The sequence below is a fragment of the Lontra canadensis genome, unplaced genomic scaffold, assembly GCF_010015895.1.
Source record: "Lontra canadensis isolate GAN:19392208 unplaced genomic scaffold, GSC_riverotter_1.0 scaffold38, whole genome shotgun sequence".
Lineage (NCBI taxonomy): Eukaryota > Metazoa > Chordata > Mammalia > Carnivora > Mustelidae > Lontra > Lontra canadensis.
In genome coordinates, this window is record NW_022631032.1 from 4154557 (window position 1) to 4180272 (window position 25716).

Here is a 25716-nt window from a genome sequence, read left to right on the forward strand (position 1 = left end):
GCTTACTTTGTTGTTTTTTTTTTTTAAAGATTTTATTTATTTATTTGACAGAGAGATCACAAGTAGACGGAGAGGCAGGCAGAGAGAGAGAGAGGGAAGCAGGCTCCCCGCTGAGCAGAGAGCCCTATGTGGGACTCGATCCCAGGACCCCGAGATCATGACCCAAGCCGAAGGCAGCGGCTTAACCCACTGAGCCACCCAGGCGCCCCTCGCTTACTTTGTTTTTAATTTGCTCTACTTTTCCTAGCTTTTAAAGTGGGAGGCTAGATGACCGTTTCAGGCCATTCTTCATTTTTTTTTTTTTTAAGATTTTATTTATTTATTTGACAGAGATCACAAGTGGGCAGAGAGGCAGGCAGAGAGAGAGGGGGAAGCAGGCTCCCCGCTGAGCAGAGAGCCTGATGTGGGGCTCAATCCCAGGACCCTGAGATCATGACCTGAGCTAAAGGCAGAGGCTTAACCCACTGAGCCACCCAGGCACCCCTATTCTTCATTTTTGATATAAGCATTTGTAGCTATAAACTTCTCTTAACTTCCTTTGTGATTTCATTTTGACCCATGAGTTAATTAGAAGATTTTTTGCTTAACTTACAATGTTTCAAAGTTTTCCAGGTATTTTTTTGTTATTGATGTTTAATTATTGTGGTCAGAGAATATTCAGTGTATGATTTCAGTCTTTTAAAATTCATTGAGACTTGTTTTAGGGCTTGATTAGTCTGGATAGAGGTCTGGATATATGGTTAGTTGGTCAAGGTTTTATACTCTTGGATGTGTATTTTGGAAGTTATTGGGTAGGTTATTTTATAAATATCAATTAGGTCAAGTTGGCCTAGTTATGATCTTTGACACTTTTTTGGAAAAAGTTTTTATTTTAATTCCAGTTAGTTAATTAACATAGTTAATCTTAGTTTTGGTTATTCAGTATAGTGATCCAACAATTCATACATCACCTAGTGCTCATCAAAGTGCACTCCTAAATCCCCATCATTGATTTAACCCATTCTTCCACCCCTCTGCCCTCGGGTAACCATCTGTTTCTTGATTTGTCTCTCTCTCTTTTTCCCCCCCTCTTTTCTCATTTGTTTTGTTTCTTTAATTCCACATATGAGTGAAATCATACGGTGTTTCTTTCTCTGAGTTATTTTGCTTAGCATTATACTCTTCAGAATCATCGATGTTGTTGCAGATAGCAAGATTTCATTCTTTTTTTGTGGCTGAATCATATTTCATCATGTATGTATACTATATCTTCTTTATCCATTTATCAGTTGATAGACACTTGGTCTGCTTCCATATATTGGCTGTTGTAAATAATGCTGCAACAAACATAGGGGGGCATATATCCCTTTGAATTAGTGCTTCTATATTCTTCAGTATTGTGATTGCTGGATCATAGGATAGTTCTATTTTCAACTTTTTGAGGACCCTCCATATTGTTTTCCACAGTGGCTGTATCAGTTTGCATTCACACCACTACTTCATGAGTGTTTCCTTTGTTCCACATCCTTGCCAACACCTGTTGTTTCTTGTGTTGTTGGTTTTAGCCATTCTGATAGGTATGAGGTGATAATATACTGTAGTTTTGATTTACATTTCCCTCGTGGTAGGTGATGCTGAATATCTTTTCTTATGTCTTTTGGACATCTGTATGTCTTTGGAGAAATGTCTGTTCATGTCTTCTGCTTATTTTTTGATTGGATTATTTGTTTTTTGGTTATTGAGTTTTATGAGTTCTTTATATATTTTGGAATGGTCTTCAACATTTATATCCTGTACTGATCTACTTATCTTCTAACAGTTAAAGTTTACTTGTAAAAAGACCCAGTTGAAAACTACATATTGCATCAATTGACACATCTCTTTAATTTTCTTTAGTCTGCGTTAGTTCCTCACTTTAAAGTTTTACGATCCTAATAATTGAAGGTTAATAGACTTTTTTTTTTTTAAAGAATGTTTCTCAGTTTAGGTTTATCTGATTTTCCCTCTTAATGATACTTAAGTTACTATCTTTGGGAGGGGTTATCACAAATAGTGATGCTATGTCTTCTCTGCATTGCATTCTAATAGGTGGTAAATGATTTTTATTTGCCCCATTCTGATGGTTCACTCTGATAAGTTGATTAAGGTGATGGCTGGTAGATTTTGTCACTGTTATCTTATTCCTCATCACACTTTTTAATTTATTTGTTTATTTGTATCAGTATGGGTTTAGGAGTTTTATTAACTGGGATAAGTCTATTGCTATGATTATTTTAATGCTTGATTTAAGATTTGGCCAATTGGATCCTCTTCAAGCTGACTTCTCTGTTCTTTTGACATGTCCCATTAGTCTTCTTAGCACATGCTTGCCTTTTGTTACAAGATGTTTTAGGCCTGTCTTGTGTATGTTTTCTCCTGCCTCGCCTTGGAATCAGCCATTTCTCTAAGGAGTCCTTGTTCATTTTAGTGGATGGCATTTAGAAGGCAAGATCTGGGTGCCTAATGTGCTGCTCATTGCTTTTGAGGTATAGCTGCTTCCAGGACTCAGTGGACAAAGCCAGAGAGTATATGTATGTATATAATTATATACATTCATATGTATACATATATATCCACTTCTATCTATAATTATCTCCATGTCTATCAGTATTATAAAACTATGAGTCACACTGATCCCTCCAATTACAGTCCATTACGAGAGAGTATATTTTAGTTTTCTCCCTTCTGTATTTTTTAACTCCCTTCTTAGACAGTGAGAAATCTGGCTTTCTTAATCATTGGTGTATTTCCTGACTTGATCAGAACCACCTTGCCATGTGTAAACCGTTTGTCACCGCATCTTCCTGTGCAGAGGGCCTCTTTCTCTAATCCTGGTCTATGCCTCAGACCATACTCTGCTTCCTCCATGTGCTTTCACAACTTGCACTGGACCTCTGTACCATATGGAGCCTTCCTTCTGCACTGTGCTGGTCCATGCTCATGCTTGGTACCTTTCTCACTCCACTGAGCTTCTGACACTTTGCTCCAGGTTACCCTTCTTCTATAACGTAGACCCTTATGCTGCTTGGGTTTTGACACCTTACCCTGAGCTGTCTTCTGTGAGAAGCTCCTTACTCTGCTTACATCCAGACATCTTTGTGCAACAGTTGCCTATTTTTCTTGTCTGGGATTTTGTACCATTTTATGCTTCAGCTTATAGCTTTAGGAATGAATGGTTCATGGAGAACAGGTGAATAGGGGCAGGAAGAGGAAGGGACAAGACTTATTGTCCTTTTACTTTTGGTTAAACTTAATTTTGAAATTACATAGATTCATAGAAAGTTATAAAATTAGTAGAGAGGTCCCGAGTACCCTTCAGCCAGTTTCCTCTAGTGGTTAAATCCTGCATAATTATAGTACAATCTCAAAATCAGGAAATTGACATTGCTATAATATGTCCAGTGCTGTATACTTTATCACACATGTAGATGTGTATAATGACCATCACAATCAGGAGACAGACTGAATCCATCATGACAAAGATCTCTGTGTTGTGACCCCTTTGTAGTCACACCTCTTCTCCCACCATTTCTAACCGCTGGTTGTCTTACTCCTAATTGATTTTCCACCTCTGTGTCTTTGTCATTTTGAGAATGTTTTATTAGTGGACTCATAGAGTATGTCATCTTTAGACTTGATCTTTAGATCTTTTGACTTTTTTCAGTTAACATAATGCCTTTGAGAGCCATCTGAGTTATTGTGTGTATTAGTAATTTGTTCTTTTTATTACAGAGTAGTATTCCATGGTGTTGATGTACCACAGTTTAACCATTCACTTCCTAAAGGATATTTTAGTTGTTTCTACATTTTGGATATTACAAATGTGCTATGAACATTCATGCATAGGTTTTTGTGTGAGCATAGGTGTATGATAAATACCCTGTCATACTCCCGCCACCAGGTGTACACTCCTGTAACATTTTGGTATATGTACTAATGTGCTTTTTTGATATGTATACCAGACATAGGATCATGTTGCTTTTTATAGACTGTTTTCATTTACCAGCGTATTTTGAACTTTTCTTAACTTCTTATTCTTGTAATACTTCTTAAATGTCTGTTTCATATTCCATATGTATGGGTAATTTGTAATCGAGTCCTGCTACTCCTACTAGGTAATGATAAATTTGAGTCCATTTCGAGAAAGAGTTAATGAAAAGTTTTCTAATACTATATACCAGAGGGCAGAATTTAGGATTTGTGTAACATTGCTCTATAGTGGAACATAACAGACACAAGAAATCATAATCCCTTTTTCTTACTTAGGCATTCCCACTATGGCACATATTCCCAATATGGCACAGTGGTGAAGGGTAAGTCTTGGGATCATGAATATATATTTTTGAATTAAAGAGAGGACATTGATCTAGAACAATATATGATCCAGGTCCCCAGAAGAAAACTTAAGTTACAGGCCTTTCATCCTCTTTAGATTGTGTGCTAAAGACTTTTAAAAGTAGATTTTGAGCACATTAATGATTTTTTCTTTTATTTGCTCATTCATTTGGAAGCCACAAAGAACTTTATTTCATATTAACTTCTTTCGTTAACTAAAAACTAAAGTTAAGTTTTGAGTTTTCTTAGATTGTTAATAACAGTTAAGATTCTGTAGCCTAGGTAAACTCTCCAGTGTTTTGTGACAGTTGAAGTAAAAGTTCTTCATTTGTGGTAACTGCTAATTTTCAGTTTATCTTAATCTTACTCTAAATCAGTAACCCAAACTCAGTGGCCCTCCATTTTCAGCAGCAGTCTGCAGGCCATCTTTTGAAATGTCTACAGTTTACTTATTAGAACTTTGTTTTCTAATGTGTTAGAAACTTGAATTAAAATGAAATAAAATAAGTCTTTCAGTCTCATTAGCCACATTTTAGGTGTTCAGTAGCCACATGTGGTTAGTGGCTTCTGTTCTGGACAGCAAAGATAAAGAACATTTCTAACATTGCAGAAAGTTTTATTGGAAACACTAGAAAGCTTCTTAACTCAGAAACTAAATTTATTTTAGAACTGTGAAAAAAGTTTTTGGTTTATTCTTTTAATTCTTATATTCAGTAAGAATTGAGAAATCGTAACTTTCTATGGTCTTAATTTTTCCAGTTTGATGGTAAGCATGTTCAAGAGTAAAAACATATTTGTGTTGACAAATTGCGGCAAATTGTAATTCATAATAATATATGCTACATTGTTTTTTAGAAAACTGTTAGATTGTATCACTTGAGCAAAAGGATTTTGAATTAGGAACTACAAAAATTCATGTTCTAGTCATATAATAATAAAATCAAATGTAAAATATTTCAGGTACTTATAACTCCTGAAAAAATACATGTCAGCATTTGTGTAGCATTTTATTTTAGTCATGAATTTCTGTGCTATAAAACAGCATGAACAAAATTATAGAAATACTTTCATGTATTTCCTATTTATAAATATTTTGTTCAGTGGCCTAGGAAACTCAAATATATTTGGCCATTGGTGTAAGAACTATGTTTGGTTTTTTAGTTTTTAAGTTTTCTTAAATCCTGTTATTAATTTAAGAAAGGCTATATAGATGTTTTCCCATATGCCTCTTGTTCTAGTCAGTAAAAATGTAACATGCTGATGCCAGCAATTTGAGTATATATCTTGTAATGGGTAACTTTTTCCCTCTTATTAAAAAAAGAGAAAAGAAAAAAAATCAATCCTAACCCATTTCAGTGGTTTTAAGATATTTTTTTATTTTTGCCACATATTTTGTACTCTGGTGTAATTCCAGAATTGGACTACATTTATTGGTGACAAATGTTCTTTCACAAGCATCCTGGAAGGTGAGAGATCTGTTTGCTATTATATTTATTTGCTTAAATAATAATTAGTAGGATATGTTTCTTTTTGGCTAACTCCCCAACTTATTATCCCCATTATGTTGTATACTTTTTTTCTTTTAACAATTATTTATTACCTGTAGCCAATTCTTATTACCATTACATTTCTTTTTTTTTTTTTAACCATTACATTTCTTTTAGAGTTCATCTGAGGGATTTAGAAGCAGTTTTGTTCTGTTCATTGGCTGTTGGGGTCCTGTAATTGCATTGGCTATTATTGGAGCTCTGTGTTTTAAGAAGTGTTTTTATTCTTCCCATTCAAATACTTTTTTCTTCAGCATACTCTTTGGATATCTTTTTCAGAAATAGATTCATTAATTTAGCTTATTTTAAGGAGAAGAGGTGGTAATTTATATCAACTCAAGTTTTTTGTTTTGTTAAAGATTTTATTTATTTATTTGACAGAGAGAGACAAAGTGAGAGAGGAACACAAGCAGGGGGAGGAGAGAGGGAAGCAGTCTTCCTGCTGAGCAGGGAGCCCAACATGGGCCTCAATCCCAGGACTGTGGGACCATGCCCTGAGCCGAAGGCAGATGCTTAATGACTCAGCCACCCCGGTGCCCAAGTTTTTGGGTTTTTTGTTTTTTTTTTTTTAAACCAGATTTTATTCACATGCTATATAGATCTTAGTGCCATGTTTGGTAGGAATCAATATATGAGCAGAAAACCTGGCATAAGTAATCGTACTTCATAGTTTGTCCTGGTGTGAATCATGCTACTGCTTATTTATTATTTCAACTTACTTGAAAAGCAGAAGACCGAAGCTATCCCTTTTAAGAGATTGTTTTAGGGCATCTGGGTGGTTCAGTCAGTTATGTGTCTGCTCAGATCATGATCCCAGGGTCCTGGGATTGAGTCCTGCATTGGGCTCTGTGCTCATCTGGGAGTTTGGATCTCCCGCTCCCTTTACACCCTGCACCCCCATCCCCATGCTCGCTTGCTCGCTCTCATGTTCTCTCTCTCTCAAATAAATAAATAAAATCCTAACAAAAAAATAAGAGTTTGTTTTAGGGAGCTAATCCGCAATGATCTATTTTTTATATGTATTATTTTGACAACTTTTTAAAAGATTTTATTTATTTGACATAGAGAGAGAGATCACAAGTAGCCAGAGAGGCAGGCAGAGAGAGAGGGGGAAGCAGGCTCCCTGCTGAGCAGAGAGCCTGCTGTGGGGCTGGATCCCAGGACCCTGGGATCATGACCTGAGCCGAAGGCAGAGGCTTAACCCACTGAGCCACACAGGTACCCTCACAGTGATCTATTTTTTAGTATCCTTTCATGCTCTTAGAGTTGTCTGATTTAATTTATTGTTTTCCTTTTATGTGGACATAAATTATTATTTTTTTAGTACTATTTAAGATTTTTGTTTTTTAATTTGACAGAGAGAGGGATCACAAGTAGGCAGAGAGGCAGGCAGAGAGAGGGGGAAGCAGGCTTCCCGCTGAGCAGAGAGCCCGATGTGGGGCTCGATCCCAGGACCCTGAGATCATGACCTGGGCTGAAGGCAGAGGCTTAACCCACTGAGCCACCCAGGCGCCCTTGGACATAATTTATTAATAGATTTCTTTTCCGATGACTTTAATAATATAGCCAGTCTCTTAAGTTTAATACAGTTCTGTCTGTTCTTTGATGTTTAATCTGGAATTGTGAGACAGTGGTACTGAATGAGTGTTACACTCTCTTACTTAGGACAGTATTACACAAATTGAAAATCATTATGGACAAGGCTATAGAGTCACCCTAGCTAGATCAGTCTCAGAGATCTGCTTTGCTTTTCTCATAATGGTCTGATGTAGGTTCTTATAAACGATCACATAGTCATTGTAAAGATTAAAATAGTTCAGAATAAAGTAAAAAGTAAAAATTGTTTCCACCACTTAACTAATTTAATTCCCAAAAGATAACTACTAATATTGATAGCCTTCTGGAAATTTTTAATTTATTAACAAACATGCAGAGTGTGTATGTGTATTTATTTCTATAAATATGGTTTTAAAATCTGTTATGAAAACCTGCGTATGTTGTGTTTTACGTAGATAAGATGATAATGTTGTTTATATGCTTTTGAAATTAGCTGTGTTTATTTAAAACACACCCTACAGAAATTTTGTAATTGCCTATGAAATAGCTGATTAAATGGTGTGCCTTATTTAAGGCAATACTGATGGATATTTATGTTACTACTAGATCTGTTTGAACAAAGTAATAATGGTGAAAGGATCATACTTTCATATATAGACATAGATGCCTATATATATGAGCGTGTTTCTTGTACTTATATCTGTATGTACCTACACATTTGTAATACTCTTTCTCTAGGTGTATGTCTTTTATTGAAGTATAACATTTTATACAGAGAAGTACAGAAATTGTGAGAAATTTTCTCAAAAGTGAACATAGTTGAATAACCACTGCCCAGATCAAGGCATAGAACATTACTAGCAGCTCCAGAAGGCCTCCCCATCTTCTTAGTCACAACCATTTTTTAATTTCCTGAAGTTAACCACTACCATAACACTTCTAGCGTGGCCTAGTGGTTTTACCTGATTTTGTACTGATTATAAATAGACTCATACACTCTGTAGGATCTGATTTCTTTGGTTCAGATTGTGAGATGTATCCACATTTTGCAAGTACTAGTTTATTCTTATTTCTACATAAGCATCAGTTGTGTGAATATATCAAAATTTATCCATTGTAGTATAATTGACGTATAGGTTATTTCAAGATGTGGACTATTACGAAAAGTGCTGAGGTGAATATTCTTGGATGTGTCTTTTGGTGCATGTACATACTCATTTTTGTTGGTTTTGTACTTAGGATTGAATTTGCTAGGTTTGCATATGTTCAGCTTTAGTAGGTACTGGCAAAAGCTTTTTTAAGTGGATTTACCAGTTTATATTAATTGTCCATATCCTTGGTACTTGGTATTGTCAGTCCTTTTAATTTTAGCCATTATGATAGGATAGTAGTCTTGCAATGTGATTTTTAGGTTATGTTTCACTGAAAACAAACAAAATTTAGTACTATTTCATACTTACTGGCAATTTGGGTATTATTTTTTGGTAAGGCACATGTTTATTTTTTGTCCATTTTTCTATTAGGTTTCTTTCTCACAGATTTGTAGTAGTTCTTTATCTGTTTGTTGGGTATCTATTTATCTTTGTGTATATATCTCATCTTTTTCATTCTGATTTGCCTTTTTACTCTTGATAAATAGAAGCTGTTGTTAATAACATTCAATTTATAAGTCTTTTCCTTTTGGTTAGTGTTTTATGTATCCTATTTAAGAATTCTTTGCCTGCCCCAAAATCACAGAGATACTTTGTTAACTTCTAGAAGCTTTATGGTTTTTTATCCCATTTAGATTAATAATCCATTTGGAATTGATTTTTGTTGATGATGTGCAATAGGGATCAAGGCTTATTTGATGGCTTTTTTTCCCCCACTCACAATAGAAGTTTTTTCAGTCTCACTTTGCTGGCTTAATGTTTTAGTTCTTAGAATAACTTAGTATGTTAACAATAAACAGGTTTTTTTCTTTGATGACTACTAGGGATTTATACTAACACTGGACTTAATATCTTTTTAAGATTATAAAGTAATACATACTTATTGAGGATATGTAAAAATTCTAAAACTATAAAGCAGATAGCAAAAAACCGCTAATGTCACTATAGGATAATCACTACTAACATTTGGTTGTTAGCATTTTAGTGTTTGCTTTTTGTTTGTTTTTCTGTGTATGTATTTGTGTTTGTATAATATTTGCTGCATATGTATTTGTGTGTTTGTATAATATTGTAAAATATATTTATCTACATAATTATATATTTACTCCTCACCATGAGCATTTCATTATGTCATTAATATTATCCAAAACTAAGATTTTTTTATAACTGTATAACGTCAAATAGCAGTGTTGTAATTTACCTCAGTCTTTATTACTGGATACTTAGACTGTTTGCACTTTTGTTTTTACTACCATAAAGAATGTTGTTATGTTATATGTAGACATTGTTGTCCCATGTGAGTTTATTTCTTCAGTATAGATTTCTTAGACTTTTGATATGTCCTGGTCAGTTTGTAGACCATAAAAGTTGACTAATTATTCTTCCTCTAGTAGTGTATGAGATTTCCAACTTAATATCTTTATAAATGATCTAGAGTAGGAACTAGGAAATAGAATTTCTAGATTTGTAAATGATGTTGAGGGAAATAAAAACAACTGGACTTGGTCTTGGGTTGGCAGTGGAGAAGAAAATTAAAAGACGCTTTTTAACAGAAGACTGAGGTAATATAGCGTATTGCAAGGCAGGGAATTTGGAAGGAGGTTCTTAATGTGAAATACTGATTTAGATAATAGGATGTCTAGGTGGAGATATTCTGTAGAAATTGGTAACCCATCTGTAAGTGTATGTTAATTAATAACCATAAATATTTGTTTAGAAAATGAAAGTTTTCAAAGTGTTCTCGATGTAATCTCATTTGATTTTCTGTTGTAATCTCATTTGATTTTCTGTTGTATATATGCTGGATATTATTACTACCATGATTAAGAGATGAAGAAATGATTATGATCATTAGTGGCATCAAGAATCTGTCCGCTATCAACTGCTATGTTTTGTAGTTGATGCTTTACATATATAAAATCTTTTAACTCTGCAGAAATTCTGTGAGGATTATTTTCTCTGTTGTATAGGTGAAGAAGGTTCCAAATGACTAAATTTTAGTTTAGCCTCACATTGGTATTAATATTTTTTGGAATTAGGTTGTATTTCCTTTAACTCCCCACCTTTGTTTTTCGTGTTTTTCCATACTTTTCCAACTAGAAGCCAGGTTCAGCCAGATAGTAATTAGAGGAGGTAGGATTGAGACTCAGGTCTTATGCTTCACCTATATATTGATGATATTTTGTCCATTTTGTTGTTTGTTTGTTTATTTATTTATTTATTTATTTTTTTAGAAAGGTATTTGTTTGTCAGAGAGAGAGGACATAAGCAGCAGGAGTGGCAGGCAGAGGAGGAGGCAGAGCTAGAAGCAGGCTCCCTGCTGAGCAAGGAGCCTCTTGTGGGACTCAATCCCAGGACCTTGGGATCATGGCCAGAGTTGAGGGCAGATGCTTAACCGACTGACCCACCCAGGTGTCCCTCACTTTGTTATTTTTAAAATTATTTTCTCTCCCTTTTATGGTAGCCATTCTAGAATCTCTAGAGATTTTTCCACATTCTGGCAGCAAGCAAACTGTAGTTCCTATTTGGGAAAATAAAATTTTCACATAAAAATTATTTTTAAAATCAGTTTTAATAATTCAGATTTATTAAGAAGCTATTATAGTAGTGGAAATAACACTGGACTAAAAGACACAAGATCTTGGTTTAAGTCCTAATGTTGAAATATAATAGTTTGGGTAAGACACTTCCTGAAGTTTTAGTTTCCTTATTGGTAACTTGAAGGTAATAATTAATTCACCAATCACAGCTGTTAAGATTTCAGTTGCTAGATTTAGAAGACTTGGATTTCAATTTTGATTTCCCCTTTTAATTAATGGGATTTTTAGACAAGTGACTTAACTTTTCTGAGACTTAGTTCTCTTATTCTTAAGATGGGATGAAAATAATTTTACTGTGAAACTGAGATGACCCGTAGTAGACTATATGGGCTAGAGAGCATGTGCCACCTGCCTCCCCCTCACCCCCTGCCCCACAATCCTGTAGCCTTAACACCTAGGAACCTAGAAGAGTGGACAGTGCCCAGTACACAGTAAATGGTAGATGAATCTTTATCATGCTGAGGAGGAGAAACTACAAATTTATAGAAGACCAACATTACTGAGGTATAATTCACAGAAGATCTGCACATATTTAATGTATAGTATATGGTAAATTTGGGGTGCTAAGTATTTTTGTAGTTAGAAAAACCAAATTTTCTTAATTTTTATTTTGTAATAGTTTTAGATTCATAAAAAGGTTGTAGAAATAGTTTTGAGTGCATATAAACCCATCACACAGCTTCCTCTCATATCAAAACTTATTCAACCATAATGCAGTTATCAAAACCAGGAACTTAATGTTGGTAAAACTAAGGGCTTATTTGAATTTCATTTGTTTACCCCTAATGCCTTTTTTCTGTTTGAGGATTCAGTATAAGATCCTATACTGCATTTAGTTTTTGCATCTTCTTCTTCTTTTTTTTTTTTTTTTAAAGATTTTATTTATTTATTTGACAGAGAGAGAGCGCACACAAGCAGGCAGAGAGGGAGAGGGGGAAGCAGGCTCCCTGCTGAGCAGAGAGCCCAATGCGGGGCTCGATCCCAGGACCCTGAGATCATGACCTGAGCTGAAGGCAGAGGCTTAACCCACTGAGCCACACAAGTGCCCCGAAGCTCTGCATTTTTGACAACCCCAAAGAAGTGATGTTGATAGAAAATTTGGTATGCCTTACTACTGGTGATACTAACCTTGATTCTTTGTTTAGGTATTTTCTGCCAGTTTTCCCCAGTATAAGGTCTCTATTTTTCCCTTTGTAATTAAGATGATCTTTGAGTCTGTTTAAATACTTGATTTCTCCTCAAATTTCTACCTACTGGTTTTAGCATTCATTAGTGGACCCTTCCAATTGTAGTTAATGTGGTGTTTACCTAATTGTGATTTTGTATTTTTCTCCTTCTTGCTGTATTTATGTTAATCGTAGCTGTCTCTTCGTTATTATTTTTTCCAGTTACTTCAGTTTTTCTCAGCATGGTTATTCATTTTATTCTATGAGTTCCAATCCAGTAATGTCATTACTTTGTTGCTCAAGCTGTTCAGCTATGCTGGTTAAGAGCTCCTCCAGACTGGTTCTTGTGTCCTTCGGACACATGCTCATCCTTTTTCTGGCTCTTTAGTTTCTGGTACCAGAGGATGTTGCAAGGTCATCTTAGGTTTTTCCCTGGATGAGTTCTGGAATCAGTCACTTCTCCAAGGAGCCCCAGTTCCTCTTATTTGGATAATGGTGTTTAGAACCTAAGTTCTGGGTGCTGAGTGTGTTAGATATTGTTGCTCCTTTGTAATCTCAGTAGAGTGAGCCAGGAAATATATGTATGTCTGCTAACTCATACATGCACACACATATGTACTCATTTCTTTATGTTGGTGGAGTCCAGGTACCTATTAAAAGAGAGTGAATGGAGAAGAGGAAGGGAACACAAAATAGAGTTAAGATGTATCTAGGTCAGCAACTCTCAAAATTTCTGGTCTTACAACCCTCTTGCTCTTAAAAAATTGTGAATGCTTCTAATAACTCTTGCTTATGTTGGTTATATGGATCATTATTTACCATTTTAGAAATTGAAAATTTTATTTATTAATTTGTAAATAACAAATTGCATTGCAAGTTAACATAGAATATACCTTTAAAAAATAATACTGGGAAATCGTCCACTAACTGGTACCCACCAATTGCGGTATTTTTCTGCCTTCTAAACAAGAGGTTTTCTTTTTTCATTTTTTTTGTTAAAGCGTAGTTGGCACACAATCTCACACTGTGTACCATTGATTCAGGTGTACAGCATAGTGATTCTCGACAGCTCTGTGTATTACTCTGTGTTTAGCACAAGAGTAGCTACCATATGTAATACCATTGATGTAATACCATGCAGTGGTATTACAATACCACTGACTATAATCGCTATGCTGTATCTTCTATTCCTGTTACTAATTCATTCCATAACTGAAAGCCTGTACCTCCCACTCCTCTTCACCTTTCTGCCCCTCCCCCCTCCGCCATTTCTGCTGGCAGTCACCAGCTTGTCTCTGTATTTGTGGATCTGTTTCTTCCTTTTTTGTTTTGTTTGTACGTTTGTTTCTTAGATTCCACACAGAATTGAAAGTATATGGTATTTTTCTTTCTCTGTCTGATTTATTTCACTTAGCATAATATCCCATAGGTCTGTCTATATTGCAAATGGCACGATCTCATTCTTTATGGCTGAGTAATACTCCATTATGTGTGCATGTAGCACATCTTTATCCATTTATCCAGCATTGGACATTTCCATATGGTTGCTTCCATATGTTGGCTATTATAAATAATGCTGCAATAAATATAGGGGTGCATATATCTTTTCAAATTAGTGTTTTTGCTTCCTTTGGGTAAATAGCCAGGAGTGGAATTACTGGATTGTAGGATATTTCAGTTTTTAATCTTTTGAAGAACCTCCAGACTCTTTTCCACAGTGGCTGCACCAAATTCAGATTCCACTGACACTGCATGAGGGTTTCTTTTTCTCCACATCCTGACCAACACTTGTTATTTCTTTTCTTTTGCTTCTAGCCAGTTCGTTAGCTATGAGGTGATATTTCTTTTTTCTTTTTTTTTCATTGTAGTTTTGATCTGCATTTTTCTGATGATTAAAGAGCACCTTTTTGTGTCTTTTGAGCCTCTGTATGTCTTCATTGGAAAAACATTTATTCACGTCCTTCACCACTTTTTAATTGGATCTTTTGTGGGATTTTTTAGTTTGTTTTGTTTTTGGTATTGAGTCGTGTAAGTTCTTTATATACTTTGGGTGTTAGTCCCTTATCAGATATAAGGGACTAATATTGTGCAGGTGTCTTCTCCCTTCAGTAGGTTGCCTTTTCATTTTGTTGATGATTTCTTCTTTACTGTGCAAAAGCTTTTTATTTTGATGTAATCCTTATAGTTTACTTTTGCTTTTGTCCTCACCTGTGGAGATATATCTAGAAAAATGTTTCTCCAGCCAGCTGATGGCAAAGAGGTTACTGCCTGAGTTTTTGTTTGGGGGTTTTTTGTATTAGCTTTCACATTTAGGTCTTTAATCCATTTTGAATTTATTTTTGTGTATGGTGTAAGAAAATGGTCCAGTTTCATTCTTTTGCACGTAGCTGCCTAGTTTTCCCAGCACTATTTATTAGACTGTCTTTTCCCCATTGCATGTTCTTGCCTCCTTTGTCATAGATCAATTAACCATATAATTGTGGCTTTATTTCTGGAGTCTCTTTTCTGTTCCACTGATCTGTGTGTCTGTTTTTGTGCCAGAACCGTACTGTTTTAATTACTGTAGCTTAGTAGTGTATCTTGAAATTTGGGATTGTGATACTGCTGGGTTTGTTCTACTTCTCAAGATTGCTTTTGATACATGGGGTCTTTTTGGTTCTCTACACCTTTCAGTATTATATGTTCTAGTTCTGTGAAGAATAACATATAACATTTTTAATGAAACAAAACCTTGTTTTCTAAAATGAAAAATTTAGAGAGACTTTGTTTTATAATTTTATTAATATGCGTATTACCTGGCTTATTGTAACATAACTGGATTCTCATACTTGCTAATACATTCAGTCTGTGGTGACATCACATTTTAGCTTCTGAAAAATGCCACTATGTATTCATGAGAGGAGAGTGGGAAAAAAAAGTGGTATGATTATGGAAGTATTTCTTATCTCATGGACAACCCGAAAGGGTGTCAGGGACCTTCAGGAGTCCCTGGACCACACTTTGAGAACCACTGATAAAGATTTACTGAAATTCTTAAAAAAGGAAGATACATATAGATATATATAGACATGTATATCTATATATATCTATATATAGATACATATATTAGAAGGATAGATTCAGAAAACTTCCATGAGGACTAGGAGAGAACTTAAGTCATGATTTTATGGAAGTTGAAAGAATGGAATGTCCATGTAGAATTGGGGGAAGTCAGCACTGCCTCAGGTAAGAAAACTTTATTTGAGCACTTCATCTACTTTGTCTTAGAGTTATCTAATTTATTAAGTTGCTAGCATTGCAGCCCAAATGCACATTTATCATAAGAAATATAGAGGAACAGACTAGAACATTTGCTGTGAACTATGGTTCCCTGAACCCTTCAAAATCAAAAGATCACTGTGGACCTTGTCAAATCCTGACAAATGTAGCTCCATTCAAAATTTTGAATGCAATCATGGGTCAGGCAGAAGGGAAGGTTATAGTTCATGAATCACACAAAGGGCCTATTCCATCAGTGTGCTGCTTCCTCTCCTTGCCCTATTCTGTGACTTGGCGAGCTTAGAATTAGAACTATTCCATTTAACTGTTCTTGCCAAAACTATCCTGTGAATACACACACACACACACACACACACACTCACTCACTAACTCACTCTCTTTCTCTTGGTCTTAACTTTCTCTATTCCAGATTCTAGGAGTGTTCCTCAGTATAGCTAACATTCTTTCTTTAGGCAGTATGTTTACAGTACAGTTAATTTGTTATATCTTTATTTTTATATTCAAACACTTGTTATATTTACAGTCACCTTGATTTTGTTACCTGGATGCAATACTTTGAAACAATTCCCTTCTAGTGATAAACAGATCCTTTTTATATGGCTGTGTATTACTTTTACTCTCAGGAATAACCATTTCTCTAAATTTGGGGGCAGTTATTTTGTTGCTTTTTTTTTTTAAGATTTTATTTATTTATTTATTTGACAGAGAGAGGGAGAGAGAGAGAGATCACAAGTAGGCAGAGAGAAAGAGAGGAGGAAGCAGGCTCCCTGCTAATAAGCAGAGAGCCCGATGCGGGGCTCGATCCCGGGAGCCTGGGATCATGACCTGAGCCGAAGGCAGAGGCTTTAACCCACTGAGCCACCCAGATGCCCTGTGTTGGTATTCTTATCACAGATTACTCGTTGTAAAAGTTTGGCCATAAGAAGAAGGAAATTGTTAGAAAAATTGTGGTTCATGAGAAATGATTTTATAGAGGAAATATAAGTGTGCTTTTAGGCAAAGAAGATATAGCTGGTAGAATAAGGAAGATTATTTTAGAAAGGCAGTGAAACAGCAGAGCCTTGGAGATAGGAATTGAGTCAGTAGCACAGAGTACAGAGGAAATTGAAAATTGAAGGGAACATATGGCTCCAGAAAAAAAGAGGAGAGGTGGTAAGGAGAACTACTCCTGCCAAGTGACCTAGGTCTTTTCTATAAAGTCAATCATAGAGAATCTTGAAATCTGAGCTGGAGAGAGTGTAATTGATACCAGGGGCAACAAGGAGCTATTGTAGATTCCTCACTGGGGAGATGACAGGAAAACCAGTTTTGTTTTGTTTTGTTTTTTTTAAGATTTTATTTGAGAGGGGGAGAGAGAGAAGTGCACACATGCGTGCACAGTGCACAGGAACAATGGGGACAGGACAGAGGGAGAGGGAGAAGCAGACTCCCCGCTGAGCAGGGATTCCCAATGCAGAACTCAATCCCAGGACCCTGAGATCGTGACCTGAGCTGAAGGCAGACTCAGCTACCCAGGTGCCCCCCAAAACAGTTAAATATTAATTTTTTCATGGGAGAACATATAAGAGAGATGATAATGTAAGGCAGCAAGTTTGATAAAGTTAGAGTGAAATGGATGTTGCTGGATATGAATGTAGAATACTGAGAATGAAGAAAGGAAGAGTCTAAAATAAACCTTCTTACCTGGGAATTATGGGTAGAGGGTAGCCTAAAATGTGTAACCCAAATGAAATATTTATCGCACACTGTGTCTGGCAAATTTATTTTAGCACATTTCACATTTGTTATATCACTTATTAACATTATTGAGTCTGGAAGAAAGAAGTTGGGAAGGGTAGCAGGGTTAGAAGGCAAAAGTAAAAGGGGGATATATATAATAAACCTGCAGCTCTGATTAAGTCTCTTATTTGATTCATGAAGCCTTTTGTGGTTACTTCCAATCTCATTAATTTTCCTTTTGATTCCTGCCCTTATTCTCTCTGCCTAATATGTACAGTCTTGAATTGCTTGGTGGTTTTGTTGTTACGCATCAGAACTCCCCATGTACATTTTTTTTTAATATTTTATTTATTTATTTGATAGACAGAAATCACAAGTAGGCAGAGAGGCAGAGAGAGAGAGAGATGAGGAGAAGCAGGCTCCCCGCTGAGCAGAGAGCCCGATGTGGGGCTCGATCCCAGGCCCCTGGGATCATGACCTGAGCCGAAGGCAGAGGCTTAACCCACTGAGCCACCCAGGCGCCCCCTCCCCCCGTGTACATTTTTAAGAACTTTGAAAAGGGACCTTATATTTAGGATGAATTCTCGGTATCTAGAATTGTGCTCTGTACATATTAGAATTTTAGTGAATATAAAGCTTTTGTTAAATTATTTTAGACTGAGTTTAGCACATTGCAGACACTTAGTAGCTGTTGCATGAATAAATGAGTAAAGCTATTATGGGAAATACCAAAGAAGAATATCTTACTTGTGGGTAATCAAGATGACAAGTGCACGAAATAGTTAAATGTAAAAATAGGATAGTTTGTTTTTATTTTGGGGCCAGAACTGAAATAAGTCTTGAAAGAGTCATTCTGGATTCTGGGCTCGAGTTACTAGTGATCATGGGAATCAAGAGAGGGGTATTTTTCAAGGTAGAGAGGCTTCTTTATATTTAAGGTCAGGAGAATGAAGTGAAAGATTTAAAAAAATGAAGAAAACATCAGGATAATTAAGAGATACATTTTAGAAGTAGCAAGAAAGAACCAGCTTGGGCTGTGGCAAGGGGTGTGGAGGTGTATAGCATTATAGGATTCTATCTCTTCTAAAGGTGTTGGGGAAGAAGTTAGAGGAGTATGGAAGGTAGATATGATATGGTAGTCATGCTTGACAGTTTTCCCTAATCTCAAAGTGAGAGATCTGGAGGGGGCTTCAGGTTTTAGATGGAGAAGAGCCTGGGTTTAGTCAGATTTTACAAAAGAAGGATAGTTAGGCCGATTGACAGTTTGATGGTATGTCTGGGTTAGTAGTGAGAACAGCATTGAAATTCAGGTCTCAAATGTAGACAGCTCCATGCTGGCCATGGAGCCCACTTTATAAAAAACTGAAAACTTTTTTTTTTTTTTAAGAGTACAGTTGTCTTCTTAAAACCAAAGGAGACTTAAGTTTTCTCAGACTTTTTTGCAATTCATTGTTTTTAGCTGACTTATCACCATACCTGTCTATTTCTTTATGGTTTAGAGTTACCTTCATTTCTAAGCACCTTGGGCTGGATCTGTGTACTTTAGTGAGTGGTTATGTTATATATAGAGGAGTTTAATTTATTCCATTTATGGGTAATAAGCTTGTTGGTGCATTCTAAAAATGTAACTTCCTGTGTGCCTGACATTCACAGTGTTTTGATTCTTGATACTTCCAGGTTTGAGGCTGGGCTTTCATATGTTAAAAGTGTGCCTTATATTTGAGAATGCTAGTACAAATACTTCTTTCCAGGGACGCCTGGGTGGCTCAGTCGTTAATTATCTGCGTACCCCTTGGGTCATGATCCCAAGGGTCCTGGGATTGAGTCTCACATTAGACTCCATGCTCAGTGGGGAGCCTGCTTCTCCATCTGCCTGCTGCTCCCCCTGCTTGTGTGCTCTCTCTCTGACAAATAAATAAATAAATCTTTAAAAAAAAAAAAAACCCACTTTCTATATATGTGGAAGTAACTGAAAGGTTTAGATACATTTGTTAATCTTTTTCAGTGTTTATACATAAAGACTCTTCCTTGGTTTGTGAATATCTGCTAATTGCAGAATTTATTTGTGAATTTGTCTTATACTCTACTTGGCACTTTTGCTAAAAATAATTCCTCTGTTTCCTACTGCTGCATGTTACATTTTCATGGTTTCTTTGCAATTTAGAAACTGATGGAAATATTGGAACTACTTTTTGGTGCCCCTGCAAAATGGGACAGAGCAATTCAGCAGCTGCTTATTACATAGTCTGTAATCATCTCTTCTGTCTCATACCCAACCCAAATTTTGTATTTCAGTACACATCACTTCAGAGGTGGCAACATGTCTGTATTCCAAAGCCTTGTTCGTGGTGATTTTACCATTTTATTTTATGTCCCAAGTAATGATACCAAAAGAAGCCATGGGAAGGTTCACTAGTATTATTCTATAACCTGATAGAATTATTAGCCCAATAATCATTTATGTCCTGTTTTTGTGCCAAGGTTCTTCTTGATTTGTGATTCTTAAAATATTTACACTTCAGGAAGTTATGAGAGCTTCCAGTTCCTTATTTTGTCAGCCTGAAATCCCTGCCTTATGTTCCATTTTCCTCATGAACCCTTTCTACACAGCTGTCTTCCAACTTTACACTGTGAATCTGTAAGATGTTTATAATGTTTTGCACCATTTTTTTAGTGTGTGTTTTGAAAAATGTAGCCACTTGTACATGGTACTTCCTGGATTGTTTTTAAGGAGTTATTTATTTGTTTTAGCTTCTATTTATTGAACAGAGATTTGTTTCTCACAGTTCTGGAGGCTGGAAGTCTAGGGTCAGGGTGCCATGATGGTAAGGTGAGGACCCTCTTCTAGTTACAGACTTCTTGTGTCCTTACATGGTGGAAAGGTTGAGGATGTTTAATGTGGTTCATAGCCTATTGAGTTGAAAGGTTTTTTAATTTTAAGATTCTTGTGTTTTCATTTCAAGGATAGATGGAAAATGTAGTATGAAAGAGCGGATGACTAAGTATGATCAATTGTGATGAGAACTGGCACTACCGTTAGTGATGTAAGAACCTGCGTGCGTTTCTGTTTTTTGTTTCTTTTCTTTTTTTAGGACAAGCATCTCTTTTCTTATCTGTGAAAACAGAGAACTGAAGATGGGATAAAATTTTTGTAGTTTTTATTTGTTGTGTCATTAGTATCCTGCCTTGTGCATAACAGTGGCCCAGAACCATATCCAGTTCTATAAACATCTTTATTTGGTGATGATTTGATGTATAGGTCAGGAAAGTACAGGTTAAGCTAAGATATTGTCAGAGTGTTGAGTTTAAATTTTCGTTGTTTGTCTTACCTTTCTTCTAACGTGTTTACCTTTTAGAATTTTGTGTTGCTTCGTATTTTATAAATGGCAGCAAGCCTACTGTGAAGTCTGAATACCCTTTATTCCCCCCAATTTTTGACTGATTTTTCAAATTTAAACCACCTTTTGTGCTTTTAACTTCAGCATCAAGTTTCCTTAAATGTGGGAGTGAAATTGATCTTACTTTGTCCTGACTTCTACATTATTCTTTGGTCTTAAAATCCTTTCCCATGGTATCTTCAATCTTCTTTTCCAGATAGTTTTTGTAAAATCTTAGTCTATTTCTTAGTTTATATACTCTTGACTCTTACTACTCTGTTGCCTGTTAATGAACTCTTCCAACATACTATTGCGCACACAAACACACAACAATTATTTTGGAAGCATCTATATGTAGGTTTAGCAAAGAATTAAACATGCAGTGGCTTTGTCATAATGGACTTTTTGTTTATTTCTAAAATTGGCTTTTTTGTTTTAACAGATAAGTGTAAAGCAGGAAATTACTTTTACTGATGTATCTGAGCAACTGATGAGAGACAAAAAACAAATCAGAGAGCCAGTAGACTTACAGAAAAAGAAGAAACGGAAACAACGTTCTCCTGCAAAAGTAAGAGAATATCTTAAGGTGGTGGTCCCTAACCTCCTAATCCCAAACTTTTGGTTAATCTTATGGGCAGGAACCTGGCTGGATCATAAGGCAAACATTAAAAATCTCATGTGGCATAGTGAAGTTGGAATGTTGTATCAGAATCTCTAGGAGGATGGAATACGTGTCTGCATGGAGGTGGTGGGCCATTGGTTTTCATTTTTCCACTTTTTTTACCATCTCTTTTTTCTAAAAACAAACTTTTCTTTTTCCACATGTCTCTTTTCTGTCCTTGCTTCTCATTCATATTAGTGTTATTTATTTTAATATTACGATTTCAAGAAAATTCAGCATCAGTTATTCGTCAGGGAAAGGTTGTTGGATACCTGTGCTAGAATGTAAGCTCCATGAGGGCAGGGATTATGTTATTCACAGTTATATCCTCAGAGCCTGGAATGGTAGGCATGATTGGCCCTTAATAAATACTTGATGGGTGAATGAATAGATTAGTAAATAAGTGACCTAGTAAATACTAGTAGTAATTGCCTTCTTTTTTCCTCTTTGGTATAGTAATAGTTGACCGTAGGTAACATTTTGGTATTCCTATGACATCTCTGAATTCTGAGTGATATGTTTACATCTTTATAGTTATTTTTCATCTTTTGTTTTCTCTTATATAGTGAAGAAGAATTTTTTTTTAGTCATAATATAACATGACCTTTTAATTTTGATGGCTCCTTATGTTTGCATTTGTGATTTAGATCATCATCATTATTTTTATAATTTGTCTATTTTTGGACTTAGTGATGGGCTGGAGCCAGTTTGAATTGGCTTGCCAGAGCTTGCCAAGTTTACAGGAATTTTGCAAGCCATTGCTAAAATCATTAGTAACTTAAAATTAGCCATAGTGAGAATATTTACACCTTGAATATCAACAAACACTTCCCACCACCTGACTCCTTACTCTGTTGGTAAACATTAACAACATATCATAGCTTTTGGGATATATATGTATACCTACTATAGAAAATTTTGAAAAATATAGAGACTATAATAACCTGTAGTCATACTGCCAGAGATAGCTAACATAATTTTCTGCCATATTCCCTTTCTGTATTCAAATTTGTGTACACAAATTGATTAAAGTCCTAATTTTTCAACAGTGTGTAAGCAATTTTTACATTTAAAGTTATTAATAGTTTTTTAAAGATTTTAGGTTTTACCAGCTGCATAATATTTTATGATGTATCACATTATATTTGGTGATGGCTTATGTTGTTGGAAGTTGTGTTATCTTTGCCTTCATTTTAAATCATGCTGCACTTAAATTGTGTGTAGAATCAGTCATCGGTCAGAGGGCATGAATTGTTCAAAAGTGTTGATGAAGTGGCTCCTTCCGGAAATGTTGTATCAGTTACATTGTTACCTTTAGTGGACCTGAGGTGTGTCCTGTCTGTACTTTCAAGTGTTGAGACTTCGTTTTTTGTAGCTCAAGATGGACATTTCATTATAGTTTAAATTCTAATTTCTTTAGTTAATGGCCATACTAAACTTTTTTTTCTCCCGTAATTATTGGCATTTTATATTTCCTGGTTTGTGAAATCCCTCCCTTCCTTTCTCCTTCCCTTTGTTTTCTTGGGGTTAATTTTTTTCTCAGTGACTTATGTTACTTTTTGTTGTTGTTGTTTGTAAATAAAGTTTTTAGCATACAGAGCAATACATGGTTTTGAGGAAAAATTAATTTATAATATTGCAATAGTGATTGTTACTTTGGGTTCACTGCTAATCTATGGGGAATAAAGTCTAAAAAAAAACAGTGTATGTACTACATTTTCCTTGATATTTTATTGCCATTTTTTTTCTGGTACTATTCTTGAATATAATGTATCCTAAAATTCTGACTAAAACTCAGATTATTATCTTCTAGTAGGGAGTTACTTGAAGTCTTTATTTGGTGCTCTGTTCTAGGTGTTTCTAAGTGCATATCAGATTTTTAGAGGTTTAAAGCTATTTTGCTTGTTTAATTTGTAGATAAACTCATAATGTTTATGAGTTAATTCTAATGCTTAGAATATTTTTAAGGGTATTATGTAAATTTATATCTGTGTAATTGCTAGATGAAAGATTTGGCATATTTTAAGTATATTATGTAAGAATGTTTTGGGGAGGTCTTTTTAGGGAATTCCTAGGAGAGTGAAATAACTAGAAATAATATATGGAAGATGAGGGGGTGAGAATAACAAAAACAATTATTTTTAAACTGTCCTGACACAGTAAATGTAACAGAGAATGATTGTGACTGTTTTCTAATACTGGTCTGCAGTGTCCAGATGAATGGTTTTGGTATCTGGCATCTTAGAATTTGAGGCAGAGCCACTGAGTTAATTTACATTTTCTCAAGTATGTTTTTAAAAATTTACACTTCATATTTTTCATTAAAGTAACTAGTTCTGTGTTTTTATAAGAAGAGAAAGAAAAGCTTATCTCATTTATAAATCAGTGTGTTGCTTATTTTAAATTCCTTAAAAACAGTTCTAAGTTTCATAAAGAATTCACTATGTTTAGAGGACTCTACTCTCTCCAAAATCTTTCCCAGACCTTGAATTTTTCCATTATGAATATTTTGGGTGTGTGCCACCATTGTGTCATATTAGATTGGGGATCTGTACAGAAAATATAACTAACATGAGAGACTTGTTAAATATTAGAACTTACACATAGAGCTCTAAATATTAGAGCTTACACATCCATATATGCGTCCATGTTCTCCTTTCCAGAGCTGCTCTGTAGTGAGAAGTACTGTATTGTTATGTCATTAGTTGCCATGGGATTTTGAGCAATAATTGCTTTCTAAGCCTTTATTGTATGGCAGAGGTAGATTTGAAACTTGAAAATTGCCAGAATACATTTGGCAACATATCTGAAGAAGAGGATAGTCAAGCTAGGGAATGTTAGCTAGGTCAAGGTATTTGGTGCTGTCATGGATTAAGCTGTTTTATGAAAGTAAATTTTTCTGTATAATAAAATCTTTTTAATGTCATTTAATTTAATTTTAACAACTTTGTTGGAAATCTTTAATGTGTTCTTTTTAAATATAGTGCATTTGAACGATAATGTCTAATGTCTGTGTTGATGATGTAAACATTTTTTTAAAAATTGTATGTATTATAATGAAGCCCTTTGGAAGGACTGAGATATTAGGGCTTTCCCCACCTCTTACCCCTGAAAACTCCTGACTGGTAGACTTTAAATGGGTTTTTTTTGATGCTTGTAATTGCTTTATTGTCTCATCCTTAATGACATGCTATTCTTTTTTACATTGCTATACTTAGTTCCATTGCCCCTTTGAATCTCGTTTTATTGTGAATGAGCACTGTGTATAACTAAAGTTATCAGAAATGTGTAAAAAGTTTTAGTAAACATAATTCATTCTCCGTGCATTCATGTCAGTGCGTCTCCTCCTGGCTCTTACTAGAGTCGCCTATAGGGCTTTTCCAGTTATAAATATCCAGGCCCTATCCTTGGGGATTCTTACTGAGGGGATTTCCATTTATACTTGAAAAGAGTCCAGGGCGATTGTGATTTATGTTTATGCTTGAAAAATCTAAAGTCTTAATACTAGAAACTTGTGGAATAAGAAGTAAGGAATGAGCTATTACCACTTTACTTAGATACTGACTTGTTAAGTGAATTAGGAAGAAACACAGATGTTTCCGTGAGGATTATTGAGTCAACATCAATGAACTCTGAGAATCTTTTTAAGAAAAATATGTACAACATTAATCCAGTATTGTGTACATTGTATAGATCTTTTCAAATGTCTTAATGACTGAATGATTAGAGTAGAGTACTTTTAATTCCTTACTTTTTATTCAGAAATGTATCTTTTTTTTTTCATTCCCTTAGCAAGCAATTTGGGTGCCTATGATGTGCCAGAATCTCTCAGCAGGTGCTAAAGAAAGGAGCTGTTTTTGTTTGTTTTAACAGTTTAGGTGGTCTGAATAGAAACAGATTATTCAAAGTTGTGCTGAACTCAAGAAGGATAAGAGTATTCCACAGATCAAATAGATTGTGAATTATGTAGAGAACCCTTTCTTAGCAATTTATCATACACCATTCGTTCCCAGAAAAGATTTGTGATTTGATATAAAAAAGACCTTTAATTGAGTTTTTCAATGAAGAAAACTTAATTGAAGGGAACAAGAAATAGATACACTAGGCATGTGTCATACTTTCTCTTACGTGTTGACTTGAAGAAGGGCTTTGAAGCTGAAGAACTGATTATAAAATGGGGGATGGAAGTACAGAATAGTACTTAATAGAAAAATGAAGAAGAACATTAGTAAAAGAATGTGTTAGTATTCTACTTTTCTCTTTTAAGAATTTTACTTATGGGGCGCCTGGGTGGCTCAGTGGGTTA

At 35.2% G+C, this 25716-nt stretch overlaps 1 protein-coding gene across 6 annotated transcripts in view; it reads left to right on the plus strand.

Moving 5' to 3' along the window:
- The window catches only part of ZNF148 (zinc finger protein 148), a 122927-nt gene that overhangs the window by 55688 nt on the left and 41523 nt on the right, over window positions 1–25716 (plus strand). For 5 of the 6 annotated variants that reach the window (XM_032869444.1, XM_032869439.1, XM_032869443.1 and 2 more), the window contains one exon: window positions 21192–21317. In XM_032869444.1, the coding sequence (XP_032725335.1) occupies window positions 21192–21317 (126 nt within the window). Of the gene's footprint in view, window positions 1–20374; window positions 20417–21191; window positions 21318–25716 lie in introns of those variants that run through there. The other variant, XM_032869445.1, reaches the window with a different exon arrangement.